The 27,570-nt window shown below is 40.2% G+C and overlaps 5 protein-coding genes across 10 annotated transcripts in view; all 5 read left to right on the top strand.

Annotated features, from left to right (window-relative positions):
* The window catches only part of LOC116692648 (homeobox protein Hox-C10a), a 54,667-nt gene extending 27,254 nt beyond the window's left edge, over nucleotides 1–27,413 (top strand). For 2 of the 5 annotated variants that reach the window (XM_032521110.1, XM_032521109.1), the window contains 3 exons: nucleotides 11,952–11,993; nucleotides 26,817–26,959; nucleotides 27,294–27,413. The gene's annotated coding sequence lies outside the window, so the exon portion shown is untranslated. The remainder of the gene's footprint in view (nucleotides 1–11,951; nucleotides 11,994–26,816; nucleotides 26,960–27,293) is intronic. The other 3 variants (XM_032521113.1, XM_032521111.1, XM_032521114.1) reach the window with 2 other exon arrangements.
* Nucleotides 1,867–3,509, top strand: hoxc6a (homeobox C6a). 2 transcript variants are annotated; one of them, XM_032521124.1, is made up of 2 exons: nucleotides 1,867–2,752; nucleotides 3,200–3,509. In XM_032521124.1, exons 1-2 carry the CDS (start codon nucleotides 2,356–2,358, stop codon nucleotides 3,505–3,507), a joined length of 705 nt encoding a protein of 234 aa, XP_032377015.1. In that variant the 5' UTR covers nucleotides 1,867–2,355; the 3' UTR covers nucleotides 3,508–3,509. The 2 variants fall into 2 exon arrangements, with proteins under 2 accessions (XP_032377015.1, XP_032377014.1); XM_032521123.1 differs by having other exon boundaries at nucleotides 1,868–2,752; nucleotides 3,197–3,509.
* hoxc5a (homeobox C5a) lies at nucleotides 5,112–8,053 on the top strand. Its single transcript, XM_032521126.1, has 2 exons — nucleotides 5,112–5,774; nucleotides 6,995–8,053. Exons 1-2 carry the CDS (start codon nucleotides 5,297–5,299, stop codon nucleotides 7,201–7,203), a joined length of 687 nt encoding a protein of 228 aa, XP_032377017.1. The 5' UTR covers nucleotides 5,112–5,296; the 3' UTR covers nucleotides 7,204–8,053.
* hoxc4a (homeobox C4a) lies at nucleotides 13,739–18,810 on the top strand. The gene is made up of 2 exons (XM_032521121.1): nucleotides 13,739–17,346; nucleotides 17,854–18,810. Exons 1-2 carry the CDS (start codon nucleotides 16,911–16,913, stop codon nucleotides 18,210–18,212), a joined length of 795 nt encoding a protein of 264 aa, XP_032377012.1. The 5' UTR covers nucleotides 13,739–16,910; the 3' UTR covers nucleotides 18,213–18,810.
* Nucleotides 26,976–27,570, top strand: part of LOC116692652 (homeobox protein Hox-D3) — a 3,184-nt gene continuing 2,589 nt past the window's right edge. The window contains exon 1 of the mRNA XM_032521119.1: nucleotides 26,976–27,466. Coding sequence (XP_032377010.1) covers nucleotides 27,127–27,466 — 340 coding nt within the window. The 5' untranslated portion in view covers nucleotides 26,976–27,126. The remainder of the gene's footprint in view (nucleotides 27,467–27,570) is intronic.

The raw sequence follows: 27,570 nt of genomic DNA, 5'->3' as shown, positions 1-27,570 counted from the left end.
AGAAAGCAAACGCCAATTTCATAACGTTTTGGGCGTCAATGCTATTGTCTGAATTTAAATTTCATTTAGCATTTAAGGTAGTGAAAATACTTTGTGTTATGTAATGTGTTATGTTTGGTAACATCGTGGATTAAAAATTCAGTCATATAGTTACATCCTGCTATTGCGTTTGTAATGTCCCATGATCAACTAATTCGTTACTTAATACCAAATTGAAAAGGACATTTTATTCCCGGAACAGTAGTACTGGGATATTATACCTTCCAACTTTTGCGCTTTATTTGCCTCAAATCTGTACGTTGCGGATGTCACAAATGGCCACGAATAAGTTGAAGGGAAACTTTTATTGCACCAGCTACTTCCTTCTCTTTGTTCTTGTCTCTTTTATGGGCTATTCAGGATCCCAAACAACAGACCAAACAGTGTTGCACGTTTAGGCTGCAAGTATTCACCCTATTGAAGAAATCAATGAGGTGGACCAAGAGGCTGCTGCGTTTGAACAGACATTTTCAATAACTGTATTGATTATTTTATCGGTATCTATTATGGCCTGTTGCGAAATGTCAAGATAATGTGACATACATTGTTTTAAATGAAGATGTGGATTTTGTTTTCTGTCTAAACGTGCTTGTTTTTAAAAAAATAAAATAAAATGTTGGTGGTGTAAAACTGCGCTCTTATCAGCTGCACAAAATTTAAATTAAATTATATGGATCACAGAAAACTGAGAGTGAGAAGCTGGTCTCCTTTCTATCCTTAATGTGGACCTTTAACGCATTTACAGGCAGCACATTTCGCCCTAACATGCGCTGAAGTTTTGCAATTCTTTTTGCAGAACACCTCTAAAGTAATTTCCAAACCCATAATTTGCTGCTGAGATAATTATCGTTTCCCCTTTCTACAGTGTGTGTGTCAGAGGAATGTCGAAGTATGATCAGAATAGGGGGAAAAGGTGAACATCTGCATAAGCATTTTAACACGTTGCATTTTACTGTAATTCAACTCTAACTGTTGTGCGTACATTTAAAGCATATTGTTAATTGTTACGAGTTAAATAGACTGTACCTGAGAGCTGTGAGCTCATAGTGAACACCGGGCACTCTTGGCCTGTGGAGGACTTTGTCTGACGTCTGCTGGACAGTCGCATAACTGATTAGATTTTCAAAGAGAGTGACAGAAATGATCTCCTTAGACGCAGCTCTTTACTAGTCGGCCGAACCTATCCACGCTATTTCCCTTGAGTTAATGCCCCCACGTGCTGTGCATTGCTTTAATTTCTGAGCCTGGGAGGGAGATTGCTGCTCGTGTTGCAGAGCTTTGCTGCAGAGATAGTTGTTGGTGTGCTGGGGAACGTCACTTGTTTTATTGCCCTCACAGAAGAGAGACCATAAACGCATTCTTACCACCTACACCCTCCCCCAGTTCACTGCAAAAGCATTGGAATTACTCACATGCCAGATAATTCATACACAATGGAAACATTAACAGTATGTTGGAAACTCGTCGATATGGCTGAGATAAACAATAAATGCTAATATGCATTTCAGTCCTTACACAAAGGTGGCGCGTCCTGCGGGATGAAAGTGTATCCTATATATTGTAGCCCATTGCTGCAATGGTGTTATGAAATTAAAACTGTTTTGGAAACACACACACACACACACACACACACACACACAGACACAGACACAGACACAGACACAGACACAAACACAATTACTCACACAATCTCAGAATCAGGGTTTTGCTTTATATTTCAGTAAACTGATTTAATAGCCGATTTCCTGAGTTGCACTCTATAAGACACATTTGGCGTTGTGTTCATGTGTTTTTATGCAAATTGTTCGCCTTGCAATGAATGTGATCACTGTACTGAATGACACTGCCCCCATTTAACATCAAACTTCCTCCCTAAACAACACATTCTTAATCTTCAAGTAAAAATGTCTCATCCAACCAAGCTTATAGTGTGCCACTCCAGCTCTACGTTGTGTTTATCGGCATTTAGCTCTAATGTTCAAGCTCTGAGCTAAAAGCTACAGTTTCTCCTCAACTCCTGCCTCTCAATTGGTGGAGAAGGGTCAGCTGACGTTGTCATATTGTCTCTCACCGAGCCAAGCCTCGGCTATAACACTCGGGTTTGTGCGTCTTAACCGGAGATTGAAAATTAATAATATTGAATCCTCAAAGTAGCCCACATCCAGTTAGAGAAGCAGAAAGTCACGGAGAAAAAAAGAAGACCTTGGAAAAGGTGGGGTTGGTTGACACAGACGGAAAGGAGATTTACTGAGAACGAGATTGAAAAGAGACCGATAAAGAAGTGGGGAGAGTTGGAGAGAGGGTTACAGGCAAGGTATGAATTCTTATTTCGCAAACCCGTCGCTCTCCTGCCATTTATCCGGTGGTCAAGATGTTTTGCCTAACGTACCCCTAAACTCCACCACCTATGACACAGTCAGACATTTTTCGTCTTACGGTGCTGCTGTGACCCAGAATCGGATATATGCACCTTTCTACTCTCCTCAAGATAATGTCGTTTTTGGGTCTGGCAGGGCGCAGTATGAATATGGATCAAACGTGTTTCTTCAAGACAAGGACGTGCTCCCCAGTTGCAGACAAACAAACATGGGACTCAATACACAAAGCCACATTGCTCAAGAGTACAGTTTGGATCAAGGAAGAGCAGGAGCGCAGGATCAGAAAACCAACATCCCGATCTACCCGTGGATGCAGCGAATGAACTCACACAGCGGTGAGTTTTACTACGACAAATAAATTAAGGAAATGGGCCAGTTTTACGATATGTCTTACCAAGAGAGTAAGTTACTTTTTATGGCCCCATAAAACATTACTGTATCCCCTCGACTTGTAGATAGGCCTTTGCATGTGCAAACAAACAGCTTTCATATTAAGAAAGATATATTAGTTATAATCAGTAGCGTGAGACAGAGAGAATGCCTTATGCTTTCATTATTTTAGATAATAAAGCAGAGATGCCCTATGAGATAGGAATTATCTTTCAGTGAAAATGTGTTTATTTTTCATCGTGGATTTGGTTTACAATTATGATTTTAACAATGAGGTAAAACTTATGCTCAACTGCTTCAAATTATTAGTAGAGCACCGCATGCTTTTTATGTCAAATGTGTCTTCGCCTTATAAACGATTAAATTAGTGACTTCACTTTGTATTTCAGCAGGAGTGGGCTACGGGTCAGACAGACGCAGAGGACGTCAAATATACTCTCGTTACCAAACACTCGAGCTGGAGAAGGAGTTTCATTTCAACCGCTACCTGACCAGGCGCAGACGCATCGAAATCGCAAACGCGCTTTGTTTAACAGAGCGGCAGATCAAAATCTGGTTTCAGAACCGACGCATGAAATGGAAGAAAGAGAGCAACCTGACCTCCACGGTAACTGGAAGTGAACAGACAGGAGCCTCTCCAGAGGAGGAGCGCAATGGCGAAATTGAAGAAGAGAAGGATGAGGACAAGAAGAAAGAATAGTTTAAAGATGAAGAGGAAAAAAACAACAACAACTGATGACCATCAAAACCCAACATAACTACCTAAAAAAATCTATATGGACTTGAGAGCGACTTTATTGCGACTTCACTGCATGATGGCTACCCGCAGCTCTCCCACTTGTATCCATGTTGAGCCTTAGAAATCCAGATTATTTCATCCACAGCCCCTGTGACATTGGGAGTGCTGATTTTCTTTTTCTTTTCTTTTTTTGTTATTGCAATGTCACACTTGTATTGTAAAAATAAAAAGAAGTATTCATTTCTACGTTATTTCTTATGCCAGTAAAATCTATGTATTATCCCCCCACACCCCATCCATCACTGTGAACTCTTTGATCGCCTCACAAAATACAGTGTTGGTCAGACTTAACTCAATGTTTTACATGCCCATTCCACGGAAGGAAAGGACCGGCGGACACTTTATTTTATAGTATCTAATACTTGAATCATCTGCAGAAAAGTGTCCGGCATAAACTTGAAAGTTGCACGAATAAATGACTATAGTCAGCACACACACACACACACACACACACACACACACACACACACACACACACACACACACACACACACACACACACACACACACACACACACACACCTCTGAAATGCCTGTAAATAATCAACAGTATACTATGTAAATCCTGTGAGGACTTATGTGCATTTATCCGCTTTAATAGACGCTGCATAACATACAGTTGCGCTTAGCCCCATTTTCTGATCATTTGAAACAATAGGCTTTCCTCGTGAGATAGATTTGTACACTAGTCATTCTTCACTTCTGTTTTGTCATAATTGTGTATCATGGAATAAAATATTTGTAAAAATGTCACCCTCGTCTTGTGTTTTTGGAATCATTGCTTGTTCTGAGACAGATGACCGCAAGAAAAAAATCTTTAAACACGTTCCACACCCGGTGCGTGATTGTGGATTAATTTTTAATTTTATCGTGACCTTTATGGTAAGGAGAGGCTGTAAAGGCTAGTAGGTAACAAATAAGCTAATGAAGTGATTTTTAAAACAATTGTTGGCCTCTTAAATATGAAACATTCAACTTTATGATTGACATCAAAAGTACGGGAATGAGCTGTTGTTCGATATGCAGCTACACACTATAACATTCCCGTAGCAGTGTTAGGCTATAACACAACTCCCAGCGATGTTAAAGATGTTAAAGTTTCGACTCCATATGAGCACCCTAATACATTTTAACCAAGTGAGCACTTTAATTCATTTTACTATTATTGTTCTTATAATTATTGAATTTTCTTTATTATTTGGGGGGTGTTGGTGGACTCGCAGTGTGTCAGGGGCATAGAGCTCTGTCCGGTTCTGACCGTTCTGCCCCATACCAGACACCAGATGACGCTCTTGTCTTACTGTCCTGCCCTTTTTGCGCTAAAGATCTCTGCCTGGTCCTCAACAACCAACAGCTCAAAGTTTACCGGACACGTTTCTCCTATTCATCAATATCCCCATTGAGTATCAAAGCCAATTTATGACTGGCCAACATGTGCACGTGATCCCATACAAATACCCCATATTTGGGCAGCGCACGTCGGATCAAGAATTAAAAAAAAAGATACCAAAGCTTACTCCACCTATAAATCCTGGATTATTTTTTTAGGGCAGACAGCTCTGAATTTTCCAAAAGCGGCTACAAAGAAAGGCAATGATCAACAAAAACAAGGAAATAACGGCAACATACATCCCGCAGCCCTCTCTAGGTTAACAAAAAATAAAGTAGGCTATCGGTGATTGGTTATAAAATGAGCTCTTATGTTGACAGCTGCAATCTCAGGCAAACAAGCGAGACAACTTCTCCTAACACTATGTTTAGTTTCGATCTTTCTGGGCGCACGTCCAGCCGCTATGAGGGTGTTAATGTGAACGGGATATTCACATGTCCCGTCCCCACGACCTCTGTTGAACGGGAGGAGATGAAAACTAGCCTGCGTGGCAATACGGATACTCCTCTCCCGTCAGGAGCACAGATAACCATGGTCTCCAGTAGCTCGTCCGTGGACGCAAGCGGGCTCAACTACCGCAGCAGCGCGCTGCTGGGACGAGGGGCAGACAGAGATCCGGAAAGGAGCGCAAAATCCGGCGGCAACAAGAGCCAGGAGAGCGAAAGAAACGCGGAGAACACGCAAACGGTGAAACGACACACAAATGTGAACCAGCGTCAGGACAGTGAGCAGCGGCCACAGATTTATCCATGGATGACAAAACTGCACATGAGCCACGGTAAAGTTTGCTTATTTTCTAAAGTGCGACTTTCGATGATTTGCCTTATTCACTCTTTACGCTGCAACACTTCTTTTCGCCCGATCTAGTTTCCCTCTTGAGTTTTATAGGCCAAACGCAGGAAATAATAAAAACTCGCAGTCATAAATTTTATGACAAAGGCATCCATTGCTCGTAAACCTGCTCTGTTACGGTGAAGAGGTGATCAGTGGGTGATTTATGGTGGTATAATTGGATAAAAGAACAAAACTGTGATAAAACTATGAAATAATATTCACAAATTCTGATTTAAGTATTCGTTTTTGCCTTGCTTCTTTTATTCTTAGTTAATGTTTTACATTATTAGGCTCACTGTGTGTGTGTGTGTGAGTGTGGGAGAAGCCTTAGCCTTAAATTGAACTCTGGGAAACACCAATGCCCTGACCCAATCATGAACTTTTCACCTCTAAAAGATTAGAATAGGCGTGCTCCTTCTCCATGCCTTGAAACCAATGGTTGTCCATGGGCTGCATGTGGACAGCGAGCACATTTGCTGCAAAAAGAAGCTACTTTTGTTTTGTGTTCCTCCATGTGCAGCAGGGACGTTAAAATATTCAAGTCGAAGAGCAGGAAAAGGCCTGTTGCTTTACTTAGCACGCCTGTTCATGAGCAACTCTATAAATAGGAAACATATCTGAAGAACATCAGATTCCATTTTCTAATCCGACTTCTTTAGATTTTACACATCTGTTTTTCCTCCCACGCTGTGTAGTCATGTGCAGCGGTATCAGTCGAGGCCAGTGTTTACAGGGAGGCCAACACATTAGTATTGCGTTTTACATATTACAATAAAATACGATTTCTTAAGTAATAGTTTTGTGTATATGTATTAATGCAACAATAATGTATATAGGGCTCTCCTACCTTTAAACAGAGTATATTTATTGGATGTAGTTACACCATCCTTATCAGTCTAACATAGGCTACATTTTTACATTTTTACTACACAAATCCACAGTAAGTAATATCAAGCTAAATTATGTTATATAAAGATGGTTGATCTTTTAAATGAGGGTGTAAGTGGACATAAATTAATAGATGCGTGCTTCTAATGCTTATTTATAGGGATAACCAATCTTTTTTTTATGTATAGGCCTTTGTAATAATACTATTAGCCTACTATTATATTTATTGACCACTGCAATGCTGCTGAAAGCTAACTGATTTTAATACCACTTCAGAATCGGAGGGTAAGCGGTCCAGGACCAGTTACACCCGCTACCAGACTCTGGAGCTGGAGAAAGAGTTTCACTACAACCGGTACCTGAGCCGCCGCAGGCGCGTAGAGATCGCCCACACCCTGTGTCTAAACGAGAGGCAGATCAAAATCTGGTTCCAGAACAGACGAATGAAGTGGAAGAAGGACTCAAAGATCAAAGTAAAGGAATAAAAAGTGCACCAGAGAGCGGGGTGCATGCAGCACGTTTTCAGCCCCACGTTGCACAGTGCTGGAGTGCCGCCTGACCTCCGGATGAACTGCTTGGAGCAATGACATCATGACACCGCTCTGTGTGCTTCATCACCAATTATGTGTCACTTGCTGCAGTTTGGGACCTAATGTATTGAATATCACTCACTTTGATCAATCGGTTTACATTTCTAAATTAATTTGCTGCCCATGCGATGATAACCTCACTTTGCTGCACGAAGGGGACAAGAGGTTGAGGGGAGCAGGGTCCTTCCCGCTGCAAGGCTTTTGGTCTGCAGTGCACTGAAAGGCTGCCCAATGCTACTATTAATCTACGTTTTTAATTAGGACAGGAGCAGTGGGGGAAGGGTGGTAACCTGCATCTGCATCATTTCCAACACTATCATGATCACGTGATTTAAAAAAAAAGTTTAAGGTCAATGAATCAAAATAAAAACAAAAATATGAACAGTGAAAAAGTTTCCAACCAGTGTAACTACTTTTCCACCTTTTTATTTTTCCTTTTGTAAATTCACTCTTTAAGATGTTGCAGTGGTTGGATGTGTGATGTATTCAGTGAGCTAAAATCGTTGTGAGTGGGTTTCTGTGAAGGCATCCTCTATGTGTCATATCCTTGTGAATGTAAATCATGATGTATAATTCAGCGACTGTACGTGATAATATTATGATGTGCAATAAAGCCATTTCTCTCGCCCTCTGTAAACTTAAGGTGCTTGGTTCACACGAGGCCTGTCAGTTTACACGAGGCCTAATAACTGATAGATGGCTTAATTGTCAATTGTAACCAATAAAGTCTAATCATTAAATGTAAGGCATTGTCCTATGGTCAGTATGCACATTTCTGTTTGTTTCTTTCTAATATTGGGGTAGCGGAATCACACAGCTGGTATGTAATAACTTCTGCCATAGGTCTACTTAATTAAACTAGCCTACTATAGAAATGTACTTTAAAAAAAAAACTACTACAGTTTTTCTTTGTTTCTTTTGTTTCATCCTACTATTCACGTTTTTTTTTTATCCTGGCTTGGAATCCCCAGAATTTCGTTGAGTGACAACCGCGCTATGAAGTTTAAGGCCCTCATAAAACTTTATTGCCCCTTTTCCAGCACTCCACCACAGTCAGACTGCCGTTTCCTGTTTTGTCAGGAAAGGAAGCGACACACTAGCCTGTGATAACACTCGCCCACAACACAACATGGATGCAAAACTTTGGTTTCCTGTGGCCGCAGACTGACGCGCCATCACTGTGAGACCAAATGGCAACTTTATGATATCGCCCTGCTCTTTAATCCTGGCATCATTACGCTGTAGTTACAATAACACTATCTGCTGCAGAGGACATAAAAGCATGTCAGTTGCTGGGTATCTGTAGCAGCAGCTTTTGTAAAAGTAGACGCAGCACAGCCCAAGGTTATTAAGTAATTTCTCCATCACTATTTAAAGAAAATAAAAATCAACTCACCTCTTAAACTAATAGCTTCCTATTCAACTTCCTTGACGGTTATGAGAACCGGTCAGCACAGCGTCCACTTTCTCTGCGCTCTGTTAAGCCTAACCTATGCATGGACAATGTATTGAATCCCTTTTTGAATGTCTTTCTTTTAGGACATTTTAAAGTTTACAAGGTTACATATGCCAATTGCCCCAAGCAGGGCCTGTGAATGGTGCACAGGAAGCACGTGGTGTCATTTAAGTGGGTTTTATGGCCTGGAAGAGCTGACAAACCTTCGATATATACACATCATATATAATCTTAACTGTCCGGAATCGCAGCTGCTGGCTTCCCCTTATCTGAGGAAGAAAGGGCTTTGTGGCAGTGAGGATGCAGTACCTTTCTCCGGACTGTGTAGTCGGGTGGTGGGGAGGACGGAGAGCTGCTGCAGTAAGTTGCTTTTAACTTTGCCGTTACAGGCCTGCGACTGGGCTGTTATTTCACCGTCAAATCGTGCTTATGTTTTATATTAGCGTGACTTTGAATGCATGGCTGTTGAAGTAACTTTATAATGATCGATATTAATTCATTGTTAAAAAGCGTATTATATTTTTTTATGTATCATATTTATTTATTGTTGATATTTTAAATGTTTGGTGTTGCAGATTTAGTCCGAGAGAAACGGGATTATACGGAAATGCCGCTCTGTTTGGGTTGTCAGGAGGATTAGTATTTTTTTCGCAGCATCTTCTTTATATTTGTAGGCCTACCATATTTTAATCTTGCGGAATTAAAAGCAAATGTTGTAATGCCTTTCATCACGTTAGAGACACAGTGGCGGTCCGTCTGATTCAACAGTTTGCTTGTTGGGGCTGTCAGTAAGAGAATCCAAACATATTTGAAAGAGAGGTGACTTGAGGAAAATGAAAAGCCATTCATAAAGTCCTCTGGCGTTCAACTTCACCGTTCACCCCACCCTTTTCTATTTGTTTAATTCTTACTAAAGTCTCTTAGGTCTTAGTGTCACTGACACAATGTGTTGAAAATAAATGACTGAGTGACTTTTGTTCTGGGTGATGCTGTTGTCTTATAGTTTGAAATGCTGCACCAAAAAGCTATAAAATGCAAAACCTTATTAAAACGCTTCATCTCACTGTCCCATTGACGTGATGTTAGTGTTTGTCCTCATGAGCTCCTGTTGTTTTAGGTTCATGTCTGGGCCAACAGACAGGTTGGATACGAAGGCACTCTGCAGTGTAATTATGTCTGTGAAAAACAGTGGGGATGCTGGAGGCATGACTGTTGCATGTATTTTGCCCAATATGAGGAAAATTTGTTTTTCACCCTCATACCCCTTCTGACGTGTTGTCCTCGCTGCAGTGGCAGATTGAATTGATCAGTTTGGAGACTGATGAGGCCATATATCTTATAAACTCGATAATTTTCTGTTGATCTGTAGGGCACATCATTTAATTGCCCCTATGTCTTTGAAAGTAGTTCAGCCTAGAAATACTGGTATTTTCCTAATCAATGTGTGGAATTGCAAATGGATCATTTGGATATTAAGTCTTGTTTGGGTGAGTGTAGCTAAGCTGGGCGAGCAAGTCAGATCAGAGACTAATGTTGGAATTAAATATAATAGAAATTGACCAAGTAACTCTTATCCAAAATTTTCTCTCATCCAGAGTTTCTAGATTTAAGGTTAAGATATCATAAAATCTGTGCACCTTCATATAGCCTATGTAACACTGTGTCATCATGACACAGTCCATACTGTTTTTGACCTAAGAAAATCTGGATCTCTTTTTCAGTCTGATGTTTTCAGGTGTTCCCGAGGATCAATTATACACTTCCAATAGGGGGCGCTGTAACACGCTCCTGTGTGGGTGAATCACTGTGGGGGCAATGTGTCCACGCAAGGGCGTGGATTTGTGCTCTTTTCGTCCCATGATTTTCTTGATTTTGCCTTCTTTTATGAACAGTTATTGCCATATTTAGAATTATCAAAGGGAGAAAATTGTCATCATAAACTCCTTTACTAAAATTAAAAAATAATCCAAAATGGACCTTTGTCTTCCATTAAAGGCATCATGAACTATTTTCTCTTCTCCAAAACATTTGAAACAAATTTTATGTATTATATGACATCGTCATAGAAAGTGCAGACCCTTATTATAATCGAAATGATTATATTGTCATGACTTCTCAGTCATTGCATCTTGAGTGGAGGTTTGAATCAAGTATGTCGTTGAAATCAAAGACACTCCATATGTAAACAATCTAACATCACCACAGTAAAAGTGAAAGCGTCTAAACTTCCGTTTTCACCGCCATGTAATGTGCTGTTGTATTCCTTTCTTGGACCTGTGGAGCTGACTCAATCATCATTCAATCCTCAGAGGTCATTTCCGGGTGAGCAAAGACTTCCCTTTGTCTGAGCCCAAATAAAAACCATAAAGTCCCATTACCTCGTTTTCGAACCCAGACAGAATTTATTGACAATGTGAAAACAACGTACTTCTTTTATTGACTGTTTGCCATAATTCAGCCGCGCTGAAGTCCAGGGATTTCTATTCAAAGAACGTTTGCCCAAGGAAATACCATAACTGCTTGCTTTCACTGTCTAAAAGAAGGCCCGTCCTAAATGTAGCTGTCCTCGGTCCCAGTTCTACAGGAGCCCACGCAGCCTCCCTTCAATTAGGCTAAATAACAGAGGAGATCAGACGCAGAGGGACAAACTGAAGGATCATTAAGATGAAATAATAACGCAACATATCACTATATGTATATATATATATAACTGTTCGTTTCGGTGTTTTAACACTGAGATACTAAATGTAGGAAACTTGAAGGAGAAATATTTTGTCTTAAATAATTACATATGGATGTTCGATTATTTATATCATTTATTGCTCATAATTTCAATTGATTCATTTTAATTTATTATTGTCATTTGTATGATATGGTGGCAATTTTGAATGGAGAAAAACACGGAGTAGGGTACACACAGTGCGTCCATTCACTTCAACGTTACGCGCCTGATTACTGTGACTTTACAAATACTTGCTTAATTAATTCAGAGAATACACAGTGGATCATTTATTGATCTAATAAATATGTTTTTAAAACGTAAATATGAATATGACAATGTGTGCAATATGGGCTTCTTTAACAAGAATTTAAATTTTCCAGTTTGATGCAAAAGTAATTTTCTTAACAAAAAAAAATGTCCTTGATCTTAATTTTCGTTTTTTTTCCCCCTTTTTCCCCCCCCCAGACAGTTCATCGGGTCAAAATGAGTGGGACCGTGGGTTTATCAGTAAGTGCTATCCATCGCCCCACACATATCCACCTGGCTTTAGTCAAGAGATGTGACACTTCGTGGAGCTTTATTTGGCTGTAGGCAAACAGCTGGCTACACTGACATCACAGGAACTGATGCCTGCATGCCTACTCTCAACGAACTTGTTTAGGGAATCATAAAAGGACAATCAGAAGTTCAACAATCACACCGTTTTTACTTCCGTTTTTAGTTTTCAATTTTAAACATTAGGTACAACAAAAAATCTACTTAAACCTCGAATTACTTTCCTCCTGCAAACTACTTGGGTCTAGTTAATGGCCAGAAAAGCTGCACTCTTGTTGCACAGGTCTAATGTCTAATGAATGAACTACAACATTGCTGTAATAAACTGCAAACCGACCAATAGTTTCTGTGGGGCATCTAGTATCTAAAACCACCTCTGCTCCCCTCGCTGCTGCTGTTAGAGGATATTCATATCAACTAGTCTCCAGTCTGTCTGCACTTCATTAAAACTTTCTTTTTTTATTTTAACTGGACGAACGTTATTACACCTGGGGAGAGTAAACGTGTAAAGGCTATTAGGTTAAGGGGTTGATTAAAAGCTCATCGTAACCATTTTCATCAGGGAGCAGAATATTGCTGCACTGTCTGCATCCAGGTTATAGGTGCTGCTGGGCCACCAAATTAAAAACATGCCATGCATGGACACAACGACAGCCTCCACATAGTTTCGCACAGATTTATTTTGTTTACATATGTACATGTGTGAACATGCTTGTACTGCTGTTATTTAGCAAGAGTGTTTTTTGGGGGGGGAGGGGGGGAGGGGGGGCTTAACAATTTCTCAAATGAACAAATGAAAAATCAAATTAGTCCGCCCGAGGGCCTCGTTTTTTGTACTTCTACATTATAACTAGTTATTGAACTAGGAGCACGATCTGAAAGCCATTTGTGGGGAGAAACAATTCATTGCTGTCTCTCCATCAATAATCCTTGGCAGTGAACTATTGGAACCAGTCAAACTCGAGGGGTGAAACGCGGGTCAGGCTGTCTAACTAATATTAAAATGCGTCCGCCAGAGCGCATGGGGCGAGAGGGAGTATGTGATGTGCGTGCAGCTCTTTCACTCTGGCTGGGTGCACAACAAACGGCGTGTATTTAGATGAGCAGATGACAAAGCCAAATGAGCACGAGTTAGATTTTGTGTGACTGTTTCTTCGTTAGTATCCTGTACGGTTTGTTGGCTCAGGATGTTTGGTTCTTCAATAAAAAATAAAAAAAAATTAGGAAATTGATACACAGAATGCACGCTAGAGGAATATAGATTGAGATGCTTTTGCTGACAGAGTTTGAAGTCCCCTGTGCATTTCCACTGTAATCAATTCCATTCACTCACAATCTGAGCATGTTTGCTGTTTTTAATAACCCCGAAACAGGCCACATGTCTGATATTGCATTTTTCATCGGAGGCTTTTCTCATTAGCTTCCAGAGTGTCAGGAAGAAAGGTTACCGAGCGGTCAGTATGGTAATAGCTTGCAGAAGAAATGGTTGGGAACAATAGAAACTTATTTTTCATCTGTGCTGTCACGCCGTCCCTTTGTATCTGCCGTGTTTGGGACTGAATATTCATATAGGAGCTACCTCAAAGGCAGAGGTTGCATGTTAAGAAAAGAGGCACTTTTGTCCTTTGCACACGAAGCGTTTGCGTGCGTGTGTGTGTGTGTGTGTGTGTGTGTGTGTGTGTACGCGACTTTCTTTTGGAGAAAATATGTTAAAGTCGTATTTTCTTTAACAGGAGAGCAGCCTTGATTTGCGTTTGTCATAAGCATCTAGCTTTGTGCAGTAATTCTACTCTACTGCAGCCACTACTATATTTGTTATAACACTACTCCACTACTTCAGACATGACGACCTGCTTCATGCCTGCTTGCATGGAGGTTTGCCTGAGAGATCACCTTTGCCGTGTTTAACCTAAAACACATTAGTTGTCTATATGTACCCTGTAGAACCGAATTTGTGTGAAGTACAAACAATCGCAAATACGTCTCTACAGGAATACATGGGCCACTGAAATACCACGCCAGAAAATGGATTCTTCTGCTTCTGCTCCTCTTCACGTCTCGCTGCCTTCCTTTTTCCTTCCTGATATTGAATATACAAGCAGTGAAATATATACAGCCTGCATCCAGACACTGACAATGCAATAACATTGTCACAAAGTGTATTCATAGTCCGGACAACCCGTAGATTGTGTAGGTAGGCCACAGAGAGCAAACCCATGTGTGCAGTGTGCGGCTACTACCGTGTCAGACCCTGTAAAACACGTTAGGAACCAGGGGTCGTTTCAAAGTGACTGATTTACGGCTTTTATTGCTCTATAAAACGCCTCTAATATCCTCGCCAGGGATAATAGAAATGTCGTGCGCATTCTGTACAAACAGGACAGCCAGAAATGACATTTCCCGTCTCGCTTTTAACCATATTATGTAATTATTGCTGTGAAAATAGATACACCCGTAATATTGCAATTTGTTGCTTTTGCCCATATTTTGACTTGTGTGCTACTTCTGCTCAGACTTAATGTGGTTGGTTTTTTTTAAAAGTCGGAGCCTATTACTATTATTATTGTTATTGCTATTATCATTATTGTTGTTATTATTATTATTAATAATATTATTATAGTATTTTCCTACTTGTAATTTTGGCTGTTGATGACCCCCTAATTGTCGTAAAAATAAAAAGAAAGAAGAAATACTGTACCTACTGTATAATATGGATGTTGTTGGGAGGCTGAAAAGCTATTAGGGAGTTAACCTCTCTCTCTCTCTCTCTCTCTCTCTCTCTCTCTCTTTGACACAGCTGACTCTGAGATAAGAAAGGGAAGCATACTGTAAGCATGACAGTTTACACAGCCAGGCAGGATCAGTTTACAATATAACAGCAGCAGCATGTGGCCAGAACGGTCAGTGCTACAGCCAGGGAGAGCATGGAACATCTGGAGGCAGCAAGACTGAAATATTTTCTTATTGTTCTTTTTTGTTTTTTTGTTTTTTACATATTTGGAATAAATGGGACCTTAGTTTAAATGACCGCAGGGTATTGTAAAAATGTTGTGTACATAAATGCATTTTTGCTGCATTTATTTCTGTACATTGCAGTCTTCACATTCTTCCTCTCAGAAATTTCTTTCATAAATATGGGTTGCAGCTGGTCTACACACAGATCCAGCTGATTTTCATTGTGGTCACATATTTTGTATTTAAGGCCATAACGGAGGTCACAATATTTCTTGCAAGTAAAGGATGATGACTTTTCAATGTTGATAGAAAGAATACAGTCAAGAGCAGCCTTTGTGTCAGAGAAATCCTTAGTGTTAAAGAATCTGAACACTGGTGACTTCAGTTGTATTTGGTCTTCAGGACTGCCCTGCATGTGGGAGGGCTCTTCAGTTTGATGTGAGGGAGTACAATGGCTCCAAAATGCTCTTACTCTCCAGGGTGCAATGACCAGATTTAACTTCTCTGGGACAATATGACTCCTCTGCAGTTAAATCAGCAGATTATAATGTCCTGAGACTATCTGGTCTGTGACACCTTAACAATATTGGTCTTAATGGTTGTGTTCCACTGCTGGCTGGTCTGTGACATCACGATGCTGCTGCTCTGCACACCTGACAGGCTTGTGGTGACTGGGCTGTGATTTCACAGTATTGAGTTAGTTTGGTCTGTTGGCTGCTCCACTGTTGTCTAGTCTTAATCGTATGTCCTAATTGTAGTATGACTTTACTCTACTTGTAGTTACTGTTTTGTTGATGTGATCACAATGTTTATATTAATATTTGAATGTACATATCAAAGGCTTTTAATACTTTTATCTTTCAGAATTAGAGGTTATTATTAAAAGTTACTTAAAAGTTGTTACACTTTGGCTTCTACTTTTTATAGGCTACTTTTACTATTTTATATCGTAGGCTGGGACCGCCATGGCTTTTCTTTATTCTAATCATCTTATTTGCTTTGTTGTGATGTAGACTACACCTTTTGTTCCATCAGATTGCAGAATCTGATAGTATGCCTGACAGCTTCAATCAGGCCCATTTTCATAAGTTGTCCTTACCAATTTCCAGTTAAAAGTTGAAGGCTGAGTCTTTTAATGAATAGCCTGGGGAAGAAAATGTATATCAATTCAAAATAGACAACTATCTCATCATTGAATGAAAGCTTTTGTTCAAGCAGCCTGTCCAGCTTTCTTCAACATTATAAATGATCAGGCCTACTTTCAAAAACAAGCCACACCTCCAGTGCATCTCACCACTCCAGTCCTCTCTGACATTTAGATACACAACAAACCTATTAAAAATTTGTGCTAAAAGCAATATCATCTTACAAAACTGATGCAGCTCTAAGGCGTGAGTGTTAATGGAATCTGTTTCACAGCTGAAGTGCAGATGGTAAAGACTGTACCTTCATTAATTAGCAGCAGATAGCCTCCACGCTTTATATAAAGGTTAACAAAATGATTGGTTTGCTATTGTTGTACCCTATCCTTGGCAAATCACCTATTGTCCCTTTGAATAATTGAGAACGGTGGATTTTTGCCTGTTTTAATTTTTCCTTGGTCAGCAACTAGCTACTAGTTTTGTCCCCAAGATCAATTGCCTTGGTAACACAACCAGAGAGAAGGGGGGGAAGAGAGAGAGAGAGAAAGAGAGAGAGAGAGCGAGAGAGAGAGAGAGAGATTTGTGCCCACAATGGCGACTGTAGGTATGCTAAATACCTCTGGTTCCTTATCCGGGAACTACCTCTTACTCTGCTATTGGGCCATTGGGTCACGTGGTAAAAGTAACTTTACAGGGCTGCTCGCAAGTAGGAGGGCTTTATGGAGCAGAAAAACGACAAAGCTAGAAAAATTATTTTCCACTCCAGAAATTAATGATCATGAGCTCGTATTTGATGGAGTCTAACTACATTGATCCGAAATTTCCTCCATGCGAGGAATATTCGCAGAATAACTACATCCCTGAGCATAGTCCCGAATATTACAGCCGCGCAAGGGAGACTGGCTTCCAGCATCACCATCAGGAGTTATATCCTCCGCGGGCAAGCTACCAAGAGCGCCAGTATAACTGTGCAAGCATCCCTGAACCTGTCACGCCAAGGGGACATGGAGTACCCCATTCTGCGCACCTGCTGACAGGTAAAGGGCAACCTGCTTCATGTGAAACCCCACAGTTGTCCATGTCCCCCGCCACCCCACCGGCCGCAACCTCCGCCTGCAACCAAGCTACCCCGGAACATCCTAACAGCACAGCCTCCTCCAAGCAGCCTGTGGTGTACCCATGGATGAAGAAAATTCACGTCAGCACTGGTAGGCAACTTGTGTGTTTATGTTCCCTGCACTCCTCATGCTCCTCTCCTCCTTTCCCTCCCTTTATCAGTCCCTCTGACTCCCATCTCGTTGCCAGCCCCTGCTCCGATAGCAGGGAAGCCTTTGAAATGGCACAATTGAGGCGGATTTACGACTCGGCATTGGTAATTACACCCACCATAAATTTTATAGCCGAGGTATACTCAGGGCAGCCGTATCACCATGTGGCTTCTGCTGTTATGTATTGCGCGATAGAGAGAGAGGGGAGAAATGTATAAGAAAAAAATTGAGCTTTGTAATCTTGCATTAATAATTTAGTCCATAGTTGGATGTGAGTGTCCTCTCATTACCCTGAGAAGTTCTTAACTTCCCATTTAAATTTCTCAAACAGCTAAACATTCATATCCAATAAATCTTTCTAGCCATATCTCAGTTGAGGCCATTCTTGTTTACCCCTCCTTTCCTCCCTTCTCTGTCTTCCTTTCTCTCCACTTATCCTTTTTCCAGTGAACTCGGGTTACAATGGGACGGAGCCCAAGCGGTCTAGGACAGCATACACCCGGCAGCAAGTCTTAGAATTGGAGAAGGAATTCCACTATAACCGATATTTAACTCGGCGGAGACGCATCGAGATCGCCCACACCCTGGTTCTCTCCGAGCGACAGATTAAAATCTGGTTTCAAAACCGCAGGATGAAATGGAAAAAGGATCACAGGCTCCCGAACACCAAAGTGAGATCCTCTTCCTCCTCCGGGTCCAACACAAGCTCAGCAGCCGGCGCTGTTGCCGCTGCCTCGGCCAGTAACACTGGGGCCCCCGACGAACTCACCGGAGCACAGCATGGCGAGGATATTACCAGGTTATAAAACCACGATCGGGGGTGGAAAAAGAACTGGTTATTTATAGAACAATTATATATTTTGTTTTCGTAGCTATCTTGTGCGGTTTCCTTTAAGTCCAAAGTTATATAAAATGCATGTTATATAGCATGGATTACTGCGAATACCGATGAGTTATTTTTACGTGACACAGGGTTTAATTTATTTAAAGCTCAATTTAAATGATGTTTTTTATTAATATGAAGGAGAAAAAAAAGGAGAAAAAATATACATTTTATCAAAATGTTATTGTGGGCCATTCTTTTGCCCTGCTGCCCAAGGTGAAATGCACAATCTATTTATTTCAAACAACACTGGAAGGAAATCAATATAATAATAGTTATTTTTGGTATAAAAAAAAAAGCTGGAACACACCATTGATCTTGAACTTGTTTGTTTTGGATAATGTGTGAATTACCTCGTGTATTTCTGAAACAGGATTTTGATTTACAATTTAGTTTTGTGGTGTTGATGTTGTGTTTAGACCGTTAAAAAGCAGATTATTGTGAAATGCAATAAACGGAGTGTAGTGTACTTGTGCTAATCATATTGGTCAATAAAACAGTGAGTGTCTACTAGTTTTATATACGTTTGGTCGAACATTATTTAGGCAAGATGAGGTCTGCTATTGTTTTTGGTCTTTCTTTTGGAGGGATCACCTTAAAAATTGTACAGATGTGTGAATACTTGAACATTTCGTGAGGGAAACAAGAATCACTGTGTTTTCAAAATGTGTTTGTAAGTCATGCAGCTCATTCTTGCGACTTTAAATTACCAATGTGTACTCTGTGTGTGTGTGTGTGTGTGTGTGTGTGTGTGTGTGTGTGTCTGGTGTGTGTGTGTGTGTGTGTGTGTGTGTGTGTGTGTGTGTGTGTGTGTGTGTGTGTGTGTGTGTGTGTGTGTTGTGTGTGTGTTTGAGAGAGAGAGAAAGAATGACTGTGTGTTTTAAAGCCTAATTATAATGGACTGAAGTTATTTCTAAAAAATGAAATAGTTTATGCTGTACATTATGTGCAACCTCATCAGTCTGAAGGGGATTCAATTAAGGGTTGAGAGAAGCCACTGAGGCCCTCCACTCTGCACTGCCTCTGCCAGTGCTTCCTTCGTCCTGACTTGAACACAAAGCTGCATGCGTTCAACTTAGACGACATTTGTTAGATTATGCATTGTTGTGGAAATATTCTTATTCATTTTGTAAGCCAAGTAGTAGCCCTGCTTTTTCTATAGTCCACTGCGCCATGCGGCTGAGTTTTCAAATGTGAAGAAAATAAAATATAAAATAAAATAATGTCGTGAGTTGCAGATAGATTCAATATAATGCTGTTGTTGGGGAGCTGACCTTTGTTATCAGGCTCTGTAGCAGTGCCCTGACTATAAAGAAAGGAATGCTGATGTTTTCTTGTGTTCACTGTGAAGCTTGTATAAACACTTTGCCATATGTACATGCTCTCTCCCCAGTGGGTACTTTACCTCCAGAGTATGCAGCAGCTCGCGAGAATAAAAAAAAAAAAAAAAATACAATTTCAAAAAACGGCGCGTCGCAGTGCAACGTCACAGTCCACAGGAGGACCAACACACGACTGTAAACCTGCTGGAATTATACAACCATTTTACAAAATATCACTCAAACTGCATCTCTCAACTGAAGTGTCTTGCAATTTTTTTCCCTCACAAAGATGCATTCATCTTTTTTTTAGTTTTTTGGACAGATCTGTGCAGAAGGATTTCAGTTTAAACATGACTTAAACCCAAAGACGCGCAAGAATTTGATAAATTGTTGAAATGTGACATGAATAGGCCTTATAAAATGCCTCGCGTAGTGGGGGGCAAAGGAGCACAAAGGGAAGAGGTATTCACCATCATCAATCTCTCACTACAGAGCTTTGTGTTATGTTTTGGAAAACAGATCTGACAACAGCCAGTTTTAATCCAACCAAATATGATGTACCAGGCCGTATCCTTTACCATTATTCCCAAACGCTTGAGTTTAGATAAAGCACTTCAACTGGACCAGTGCGGTTAACATCTGCCTTTTGGACGTGGCTTTTGGAAAGACACTAGAATGGTGGTGAGACGGCGCTGAAAAATGAATCCAGAAGCCTTTATGTTGCTGGACAGTTGAGAGAAATGAATGTGCTCTCCACAGTCGCAGCATCCCTCCAATCCCTTTCTAGGCCCTGTCGCCTCCATGTCGCGAGGCTGAAAAGGTACTTTATTGAAGTTTAGGGGCGAAGTGGGAGAAGACCGAGTTCACCTCGAGGACACATTTTCTGTCCCATTAGGCTCATTTCAGTCTGGATAGCCGACCTCCCCAACCCTGTGACCTGACTCACTCTCCATACGTGTACCTTCTCTGTGCCCCCTCACTGGTCACCCTTGGCCTCAGCTTTCTTTGTGGATTTTTCTGCATTGTGTGAATAGACACACGGCGGCGGGGCATCACTGAATGTGTTGCTCCCTTCGTTAATCAGAGTGACCCAGGACAGTGTTGAACTCTCGGACAAATGCTCTCCTCCGCATCCAACAGATATGCAGGACTTGTAAACATGCGCCTGCTTTGGAGCATCTGAAACCGAGCTGGCAACAGTTGGTGGTAACTTTCACCGCAGTTAATGGTAACAGAAGTACACATGGTTGCAATATTCTGAGAGATTATGAAAGAAATGCGTGAATCTAAACCTTTGTGTTTTAAGCTTTAACGAGCCTGTACGGTGAAAAAGGAGAAATTATTGTACATTTATATCCCAGGCATTTTTATATCATACCCTCTAATTAAGCTGATAAATTACAATTTCATTAAAATTAGTGTCAAGCTTTAAAAGTGTCACACATCCCAGGGATTAATTACATTCCCCAAAGTCTTCAAAAACAGAAGGTAGTAAAAATAGTCTGCCATAATATGACTTCTGTGACTTGAGAGAATAACTGGCCTCGGGTTAGTGCTTCCACTCAAAAGCAAGCTGCCAATTATAGCTAGTGTTTCTGACAGTACTGGGACAGTTGGTCATTGTGATTAGTTTATGGACAGGGACCTTCAAGTTTGTAGCTAGAAAAACCTTGCCAACTTTCCACTGACACTCCACTCTTCCCTCAAACTTTTATTTCCCACATAATATTTCTTCAAATGAGACAGAATGCAACTTGTAATTTTTTTTTTGCCCCAGTTTTGCTTTATGCTCCAGATGTATTATTGTTGTAACAAACATTAAATGTGAGCTACTTCCTTGATATCGTTTTAACTGTTTTCTGCTACTTTATTTGGAAAAGCTCACTTCTTTTTGCGAGCAGTCTTGAATTTATCCTAATATTCTTATTTGGATGCATTGAGCAATAAACGTCTGGCTTCTCTTGTGTGGCCAGGACCAAATATTCAGCGCTTAGGGGAAAATATTCGACAGCATGCCTTCTAAGATAAACAGCTGACACTGAAACCCAAACAACTACTCTGAGTGTCTTTCATTTGTGAGTGATCATTCAGCCTCCTCCTTGTGTGTACGAGGCTACAGGTGAAGATCAAATTGCACCCTGAACAATTGCGGGATGTTTGAGTTCTTGTAATTGAAGATTTGTACATGAGGCATGAATTGCCGAGATTTGCTTTTCTGGACTTTTCGTTGACCAAGCCAAGGAATTAATTAACACAGCCGTGTAAGGCCCTGCTAAATTTATTAAGAGAATAAACAGAATGGGTGATTTAAAATGATTATTTAAACAAAAGCTCGTGCCGTTTGTCAGTCATCAATCAGTTTTGTCTTGGGTTTTATTAAACACTGGCCTAGTACGCACAGACTTCTCTCGATATTTACACTAACACTTGTCATAATATTTAAGGCTATAAAAGCGCACACATGCTTTACACAAAATCTGAAATAATTCTTCAAATTGTTTAACTTCAAAGTTATGTAATTGTCAGAAGATACATAAATAGAATAAAACCGTGACTTAGTTTAATCTTGTATCTTTTTTTGTTTAAATCAGAGCTATTTATAGTTTAAAATAAACTATGTTTGCAGCTCGCAGGAATATCGTGTATTTCACGTGGTCAAAAATCAGTGTTTAAATTCCTCAACACTTAAGCAGCCCTAACCGGTTTCTTTTCTGACTCGAGACTGTTGAATCACACATGATTTTCAGCTCGCATTGCACCGCTGCAGGCTCCCTGTGATTTATGAGCACCTCCGTCGAGGACTCTCGCTCTCACACATATAAAAACTTTACACAAACATTCGAAATGTTTGAACAAGAGGCAAATACGACACAAAAATAATCAGCTGTTGTGTCCGTTGTGTGGATTATTGCCTGCTATTATTTTGTCATTTTCTCCCCCTACTCGTCTCAGGTGCACGTCTTCTTCAACAACTTTGGTTTATGAGGAAAGGTCCGTGGCCAGAGTATTGTTATGGTGTAGTGTGTTTAAACGGCAGCCATGGCAGTTGCATAAAGACTGAGAGTTGAAACAGGGGTCACGCTGCAATCTTCCAGGGACAGAGAGGCTCTCTCGCATTGACCAGCAGTGGGTGTGTCATAAATCCGTAAATCTCTCTCCCATCCGTTCACTCTAGGGAGCAGATGTACCATGTCTTTTCTTTATGTGAGTGTGTGTGTGTGTGTGAGTGTGTGTGTGTGTACATATAATAGAGTTTACATAAAACTAGATTTTAAAACTCAACCAGACATGTTAAAATGATTTACTGTTAGTGCTGGCAAACATTTCAAGCAGGGGGACGACAAAGCAGCTTTGATCAACACTCTGATATCACACTGTAGACTCCCAACATCACATCATACAGAAAATGATGGCCTGGGTAAACTTGCCAGTAATACTTTATGTCATCATAACGCCTCCCTGAGAAATTTTTCATTAGCCTATTTGCTGCATCGTTGAGGACCTTAGAAATTACAGTCATTTTCCCACTGGGGGCCCAGACCGTCACTAAATTGAGTTATGAATGTGTTATTCACTTTTCATTAGCACAAGTGATCTGAATATGGGATTCTGAGACTATAGATTTACAATTATGTATAGGTTAAGTGAAAATGCGCTTTTTATTTGATTTGCTCTCTGAAAATGATTCTCCTGTGTATTTGTGTGGCCACCAGTTGCATTCATACAGCAGTCATCTAATACTTTAAGCACTGAGCACTCTGAGGACAGCTGCTGCAGCATTTGGAGTTACATTGTTATATACACATTGGTGCATAAGATGCATCAGAAAATGTAATGTTAAATTCACTGCCAGAATTTAAAATGCAGGATTGGAACTTGCCATCACTCTCTTGATTTACATACCTTAAATTATTGCTATACATATTTACAGATATAATATTTTCTGATTATGTCAAATGTTTTTATTTAGAACAAATTTTGAAAAACAGGCATAGATTTTCATTACATTTTCAGTTGAGAAGCAACCAAACTTAGGGCTGTAGTAGGCTGTCAACACTTACACCCTGTACCTCAGATTTCATAGGGAAAATATGTTTGTTTATAATGCTGCAGCATTGTTGTCTTTTAAGGGTATGGATATTCTGAAAATCCTCACATTCCCCCCCCCAGGATTTATGTTTGTGTGCACTCTCCACAGACAGTAAGTTGTGCTTTAAACAGGCCCAAATTAATACTCTGTTAATGCGCATGCTTATGCTTAAGTCAGGACTTGTTTAGGAAACTGACAACGTGTGTCTTTTCCTCACGTATGAAGTAAAGTCTGCAAAATCTAGTCTTTTTTTATTTCACCCTGCATTGTTTACAGCAATATAGGGCACGGAGCCCATAAATCTTCTCCTTGCTCTACCAAGACAGCGCCATTTGTATGCACCGTTTTAACCGACAGCATCCTCTGCCCATTAACGTCTTCTCCCCAGCTCTCTCTCAGTCCCCTCTTATCTGCCCAGCTCTGTTCCCTGAAAGTAGCTACATTAACTGATCCGTGCATTCGTTGAGCTCCTAAAAAAAATTATGCTTTTTGAGAGTACGGAATATATATTACATGGGGAAAATAAAATAAAAAATAGAATAATTGTGTTGTATTCTGCTGATTCCCCCCCGCATGTGAGCGTTTGCAGATACTCCCCATTCCCAAGGACCATTTCCCATGTAAGTTATTGGTATGAAAAATAAAAGTTTATCGACGATTCCCTCGGTTGTTTGTGTCAGCAGGCGAGAGAGCGCAGAAAGTAAGGAGGAATTGTAAAAGGGTTGACACCCAGAGCGACCGGCGCGCTTTTGTGTGAGAGAGAAAAATGATTTATTGCCACTGAGGCGGTTCAAACAGAGTTCACGGAGAATTGTGGCGGAGGCGCGGAGGAGCTAAATTATGGTCTTGCTGAGCTAGTATATCATAGATCCTATCTCCAATTCAGAGAGTGTGTTCAAGGGTGTGAGGTAAGGAAAACAAAACGAATTTAATTACATACCCTATTTCAGTCAGTGCTGATGTATACGGCCTAATTCGCCTGTTATTAATAATAATACATGATACATAATAAAATAATAACTATTATTGTTGATGGATTTTGGTATAGACTACATACAAGCAAATGTCAATATATTTAAATCTCTATTTAATGTATCTCTATTTCATTACCTAAAAAAACTTATTTCTAAACCAAAAAAGACATTTAGCACTTAACTGCCATTTTACTGGATATAATGAAAAGATAAAGCTGTTTTCAGCTCCAAATAAAAATCAGTTCTCCAAGGTATACTGTCTTTTCTTTTCTTTAATCTATTTTTTAATTTGTTTTTTGTTTTTTTTTGTTTTTTCTTGCTAAAACTGGTGCTGGAATTTTCAATTTCCTTGCGGGAGTCATCCCAAAAGGATCAATAAAGAGAAGTCTAAGTCTAAGTCTAAGTCTAAACGTTTAACAAGTTTAGACATTTACAATTGAACTATGATCCACAATAACATCTTGTAACAGTCATTCTGTTGATCATGGTTATATAAAAAGACATATGAGTGGTATTGTGTTCTTGATCCGAACTGGACAGAATTTCTTAAATACTATATAAGACTTAAATATTTAATTTACAACTGCAAAAAAAAAAAAAAAAAACTTCAAGGACGTGACTCCACTGTGGAGGTTCAGGTAAAATGCTCAGTGATGGTGGCAGCAGGGGTGAAACGTAAAAAGGGGGAAGGCTCCTCTTCATCCAAGCCATGCAACACTGAGCGCATAATCCATCACCGCTGAGAGACATCTAAAGAGGGTTTTCTCAACAGCTTTGTTGTAGTGAAACACCAGAAGGAACTTATATCCAACCAAAGCCTGCTTCAACTAAGATTGATACACACAAGATATGCAGAACCCTCTCGTTTTGAAAAATGCTTTTGGGTGCACTATTTAAAATATGTGATGGCTTCATTAGTCTAGTTAGGCTATTTATCCACTTTGCATATATTGTGCTGTGTTGAAATTAAGCAATCATGGTATATGAGATTTTTTTTTCTCCAAAGTGTAACTCAGTTAGGCCACACTTGATGTAGCATTTATCCCAAATAATTCCCTAAAAATATTTATTATGGGGGTTTTAAATGAAGTTGCAACATTCATATTTTACTTAAGTGCTTTGCACCTGAATAACTATATTTCCCAAGTTCCTGGTGTTTTGTATTTGTGTTCTATGTTGTAACTGCAAGGCGCACATAAGGGCTCAGCTGAACATCTCCCCCTGCTCTTTTGTCCATCCAGCCGTGCAGCAAGCCGGATGTTTACCATCCAAAACCTGCACAGTGTTTGACTGTTGCCTCAGAGCCACAGACAAGGACACTTGATACTGTACAGTGATGCCTGATTAATGCAAATGCGCTGAAAAAGAAATCTCCAATGATTGCCTCCTTTGTCTTTGTGTGGCAATGACTGTCAAGCCTTTGTTTGACCACTCCCCGTGAATCCTATTAAGCCAAAGCTACACTTCCACTCCGACAGTTAGAAGCATATGCTGTTATTTAAAGGAAAAGCCCGCCGATTTATACTGGGCAGTTAAATTAGTTGCAAACTAAATTATACAAAATAATCGGAATTATTTTTTGTTGCAGACAAAAACAGCCTTACTGCAGAATGTCTACTGTTATAGCAGCTAAATCCATGAAAATACGGGAATAAATGTATTGAATCCTTATGTTTAGGCTAATTGGAGAAAAATACAATTTATTTTTAGGCATTTTACTTATTAAAAATTCTTTAGCTAAAAAACGAGTTGTGGTCGATAACGCGTTAGTATCCATTAGCCTATAATATTCCAGGTCATAGACATATCCTACTGTAGCAGGAAGTCCTCACGCTGTATCTCTTACTAAAAAAAAAAAGTGCAGTTGCACGCGTCGGTTCTTTTTAATGAAAAAGTCCTGTCAAAAGATTTAGAATATTACAAGAAATCAACTAATCTTCTAATGAGACGTTCCTCACCGAACAATGTCATCTCTGTCTGTCTCCCCCTCTCTGCCATGTTTCATTCTCTCCGTATAAACACAAGTTCCCCTCTCTCTCACGCACCCACGCACACACACATTCACATACACACACACACTGATTACACATTTGTTGGCGTCTATTGATATTCCTTTATATGTTTGTTTTGTATCCCTATAGGTAAATAAACGCAGTCTGCTCAATGTTGTCTGAAGAAATATCGCAGAAGCTTCTTCGGGCGCCCCAAGTTGCCAGCGGATTACTTTGCAACTCCAGAGCTCCACCATTGGAGGACAGTTGCACGTGACTACGGCACCCTTCTGGTAAATATTATTCAAATGTTCCACATGGTTAGTCCAAGTGCCTTTCCCTGCATGCTTTAATACATTCAGTTTAATTGTGAACGGATATTAGACAGACAGAAGTCCCAGTATTTACTACTGCTGAGGGATTCCTGGTTTTATTTGAGACAGTTTGATGAGCTGGGTCCATGCACCCCCAGCAGTCTGCCCTCCCACTGCAGCTGCATGGCAACAGTTTTACTATAAGCTCTGGACAAGTGCCAAAACTATGCGCGGGATACAATAAAGAAGGAGGAGGTGGAGGCCAAGAAGCTGAACTTAATCTGCAAAACATGACTTCCTCTGCTCATGTCAGTTGCAGGTTGAACCCAGGTGAACAGTGTCAGAGCCCACTGGAGCCTCCGGTTCACTGCCATGCCAAGGGAAAGCTGGAAATCAAGAGCAGGGGCTGCAGTCTACTCACCATCTGCCGCTCAGGAGTCATCTTTCCCTGGATGAATCAACGGACAACTGACTCTGAACAATCTGGTAACTCTGGTTTTACATTTTATCTTTCACTTATTTATATAAATATCTATTTTGTTGCATTCGTTTTGATCATATATACAATACATATATACATATATATATAT

The sequence above is a fragment of the Etheostoma spectabile genome, chromosome 7 (genome assembly GCF_008692095.1).
Source record: "Etheostoma spectabile isolate EspeVRDwgs_2016 chromosome 7, UIUC_Espe_1.0, whole genome shotgun sequence".
In the NCBI taxonomy this organism is placed as follows: Eukaryota; Metazoa; Chordata; class Actinopteri; order Perciformes; family Percidae; genus Etheostoma; species Etheostoma spectabile.
The sequence above is the reverse complement of the archived record's forward strand: the minus strand, read 5'-3'. Positions and strand labels throughout refer to the sequence as shown.

Coding starts and splice junctions, on each gene's coding strand:
- hoxc6a (XM_032521123.1), top strand. CDS start 2,356: ATGAATTCTTATTTCGCAAACCCGTCGCTCTCCTGCCATTTATCCGGT. Junction 2,753..3,196: donor GCGAATGAACTCACACAGCG/GTGAGTTTTACT, acceptor TTTGTATTTCAG/CAGGAGTGGGCTACGGGTCA.
- hoxc5a (XM_032521126.1), top strand. CDS start 5,297: ATGAGCTCTTATGTTGACAGCTGCAATCTCAGGCAAACAAGCGAGACA. Junction 5,775..6,994: donor AAAACTGCACATGAGCCACG/GTAAAGTTTGCT, acceptor ATACCACTTCAG/AATCGGAGGGTAAGCGGTCC.
- hoxc4a (XM_032521121.1), top strand. CDS start 16,911: ATGATCATGAGCTCGTATTTGATGGAGTCTAACTACATTGATCCGAAA. Junction 17,347..17,853: donor GAAAATTCACGTCAGCACTG/GTAGGCAACTTG, acceptor TCCTTTTTCCAG/TGAACTCGGGTTACAATGGG.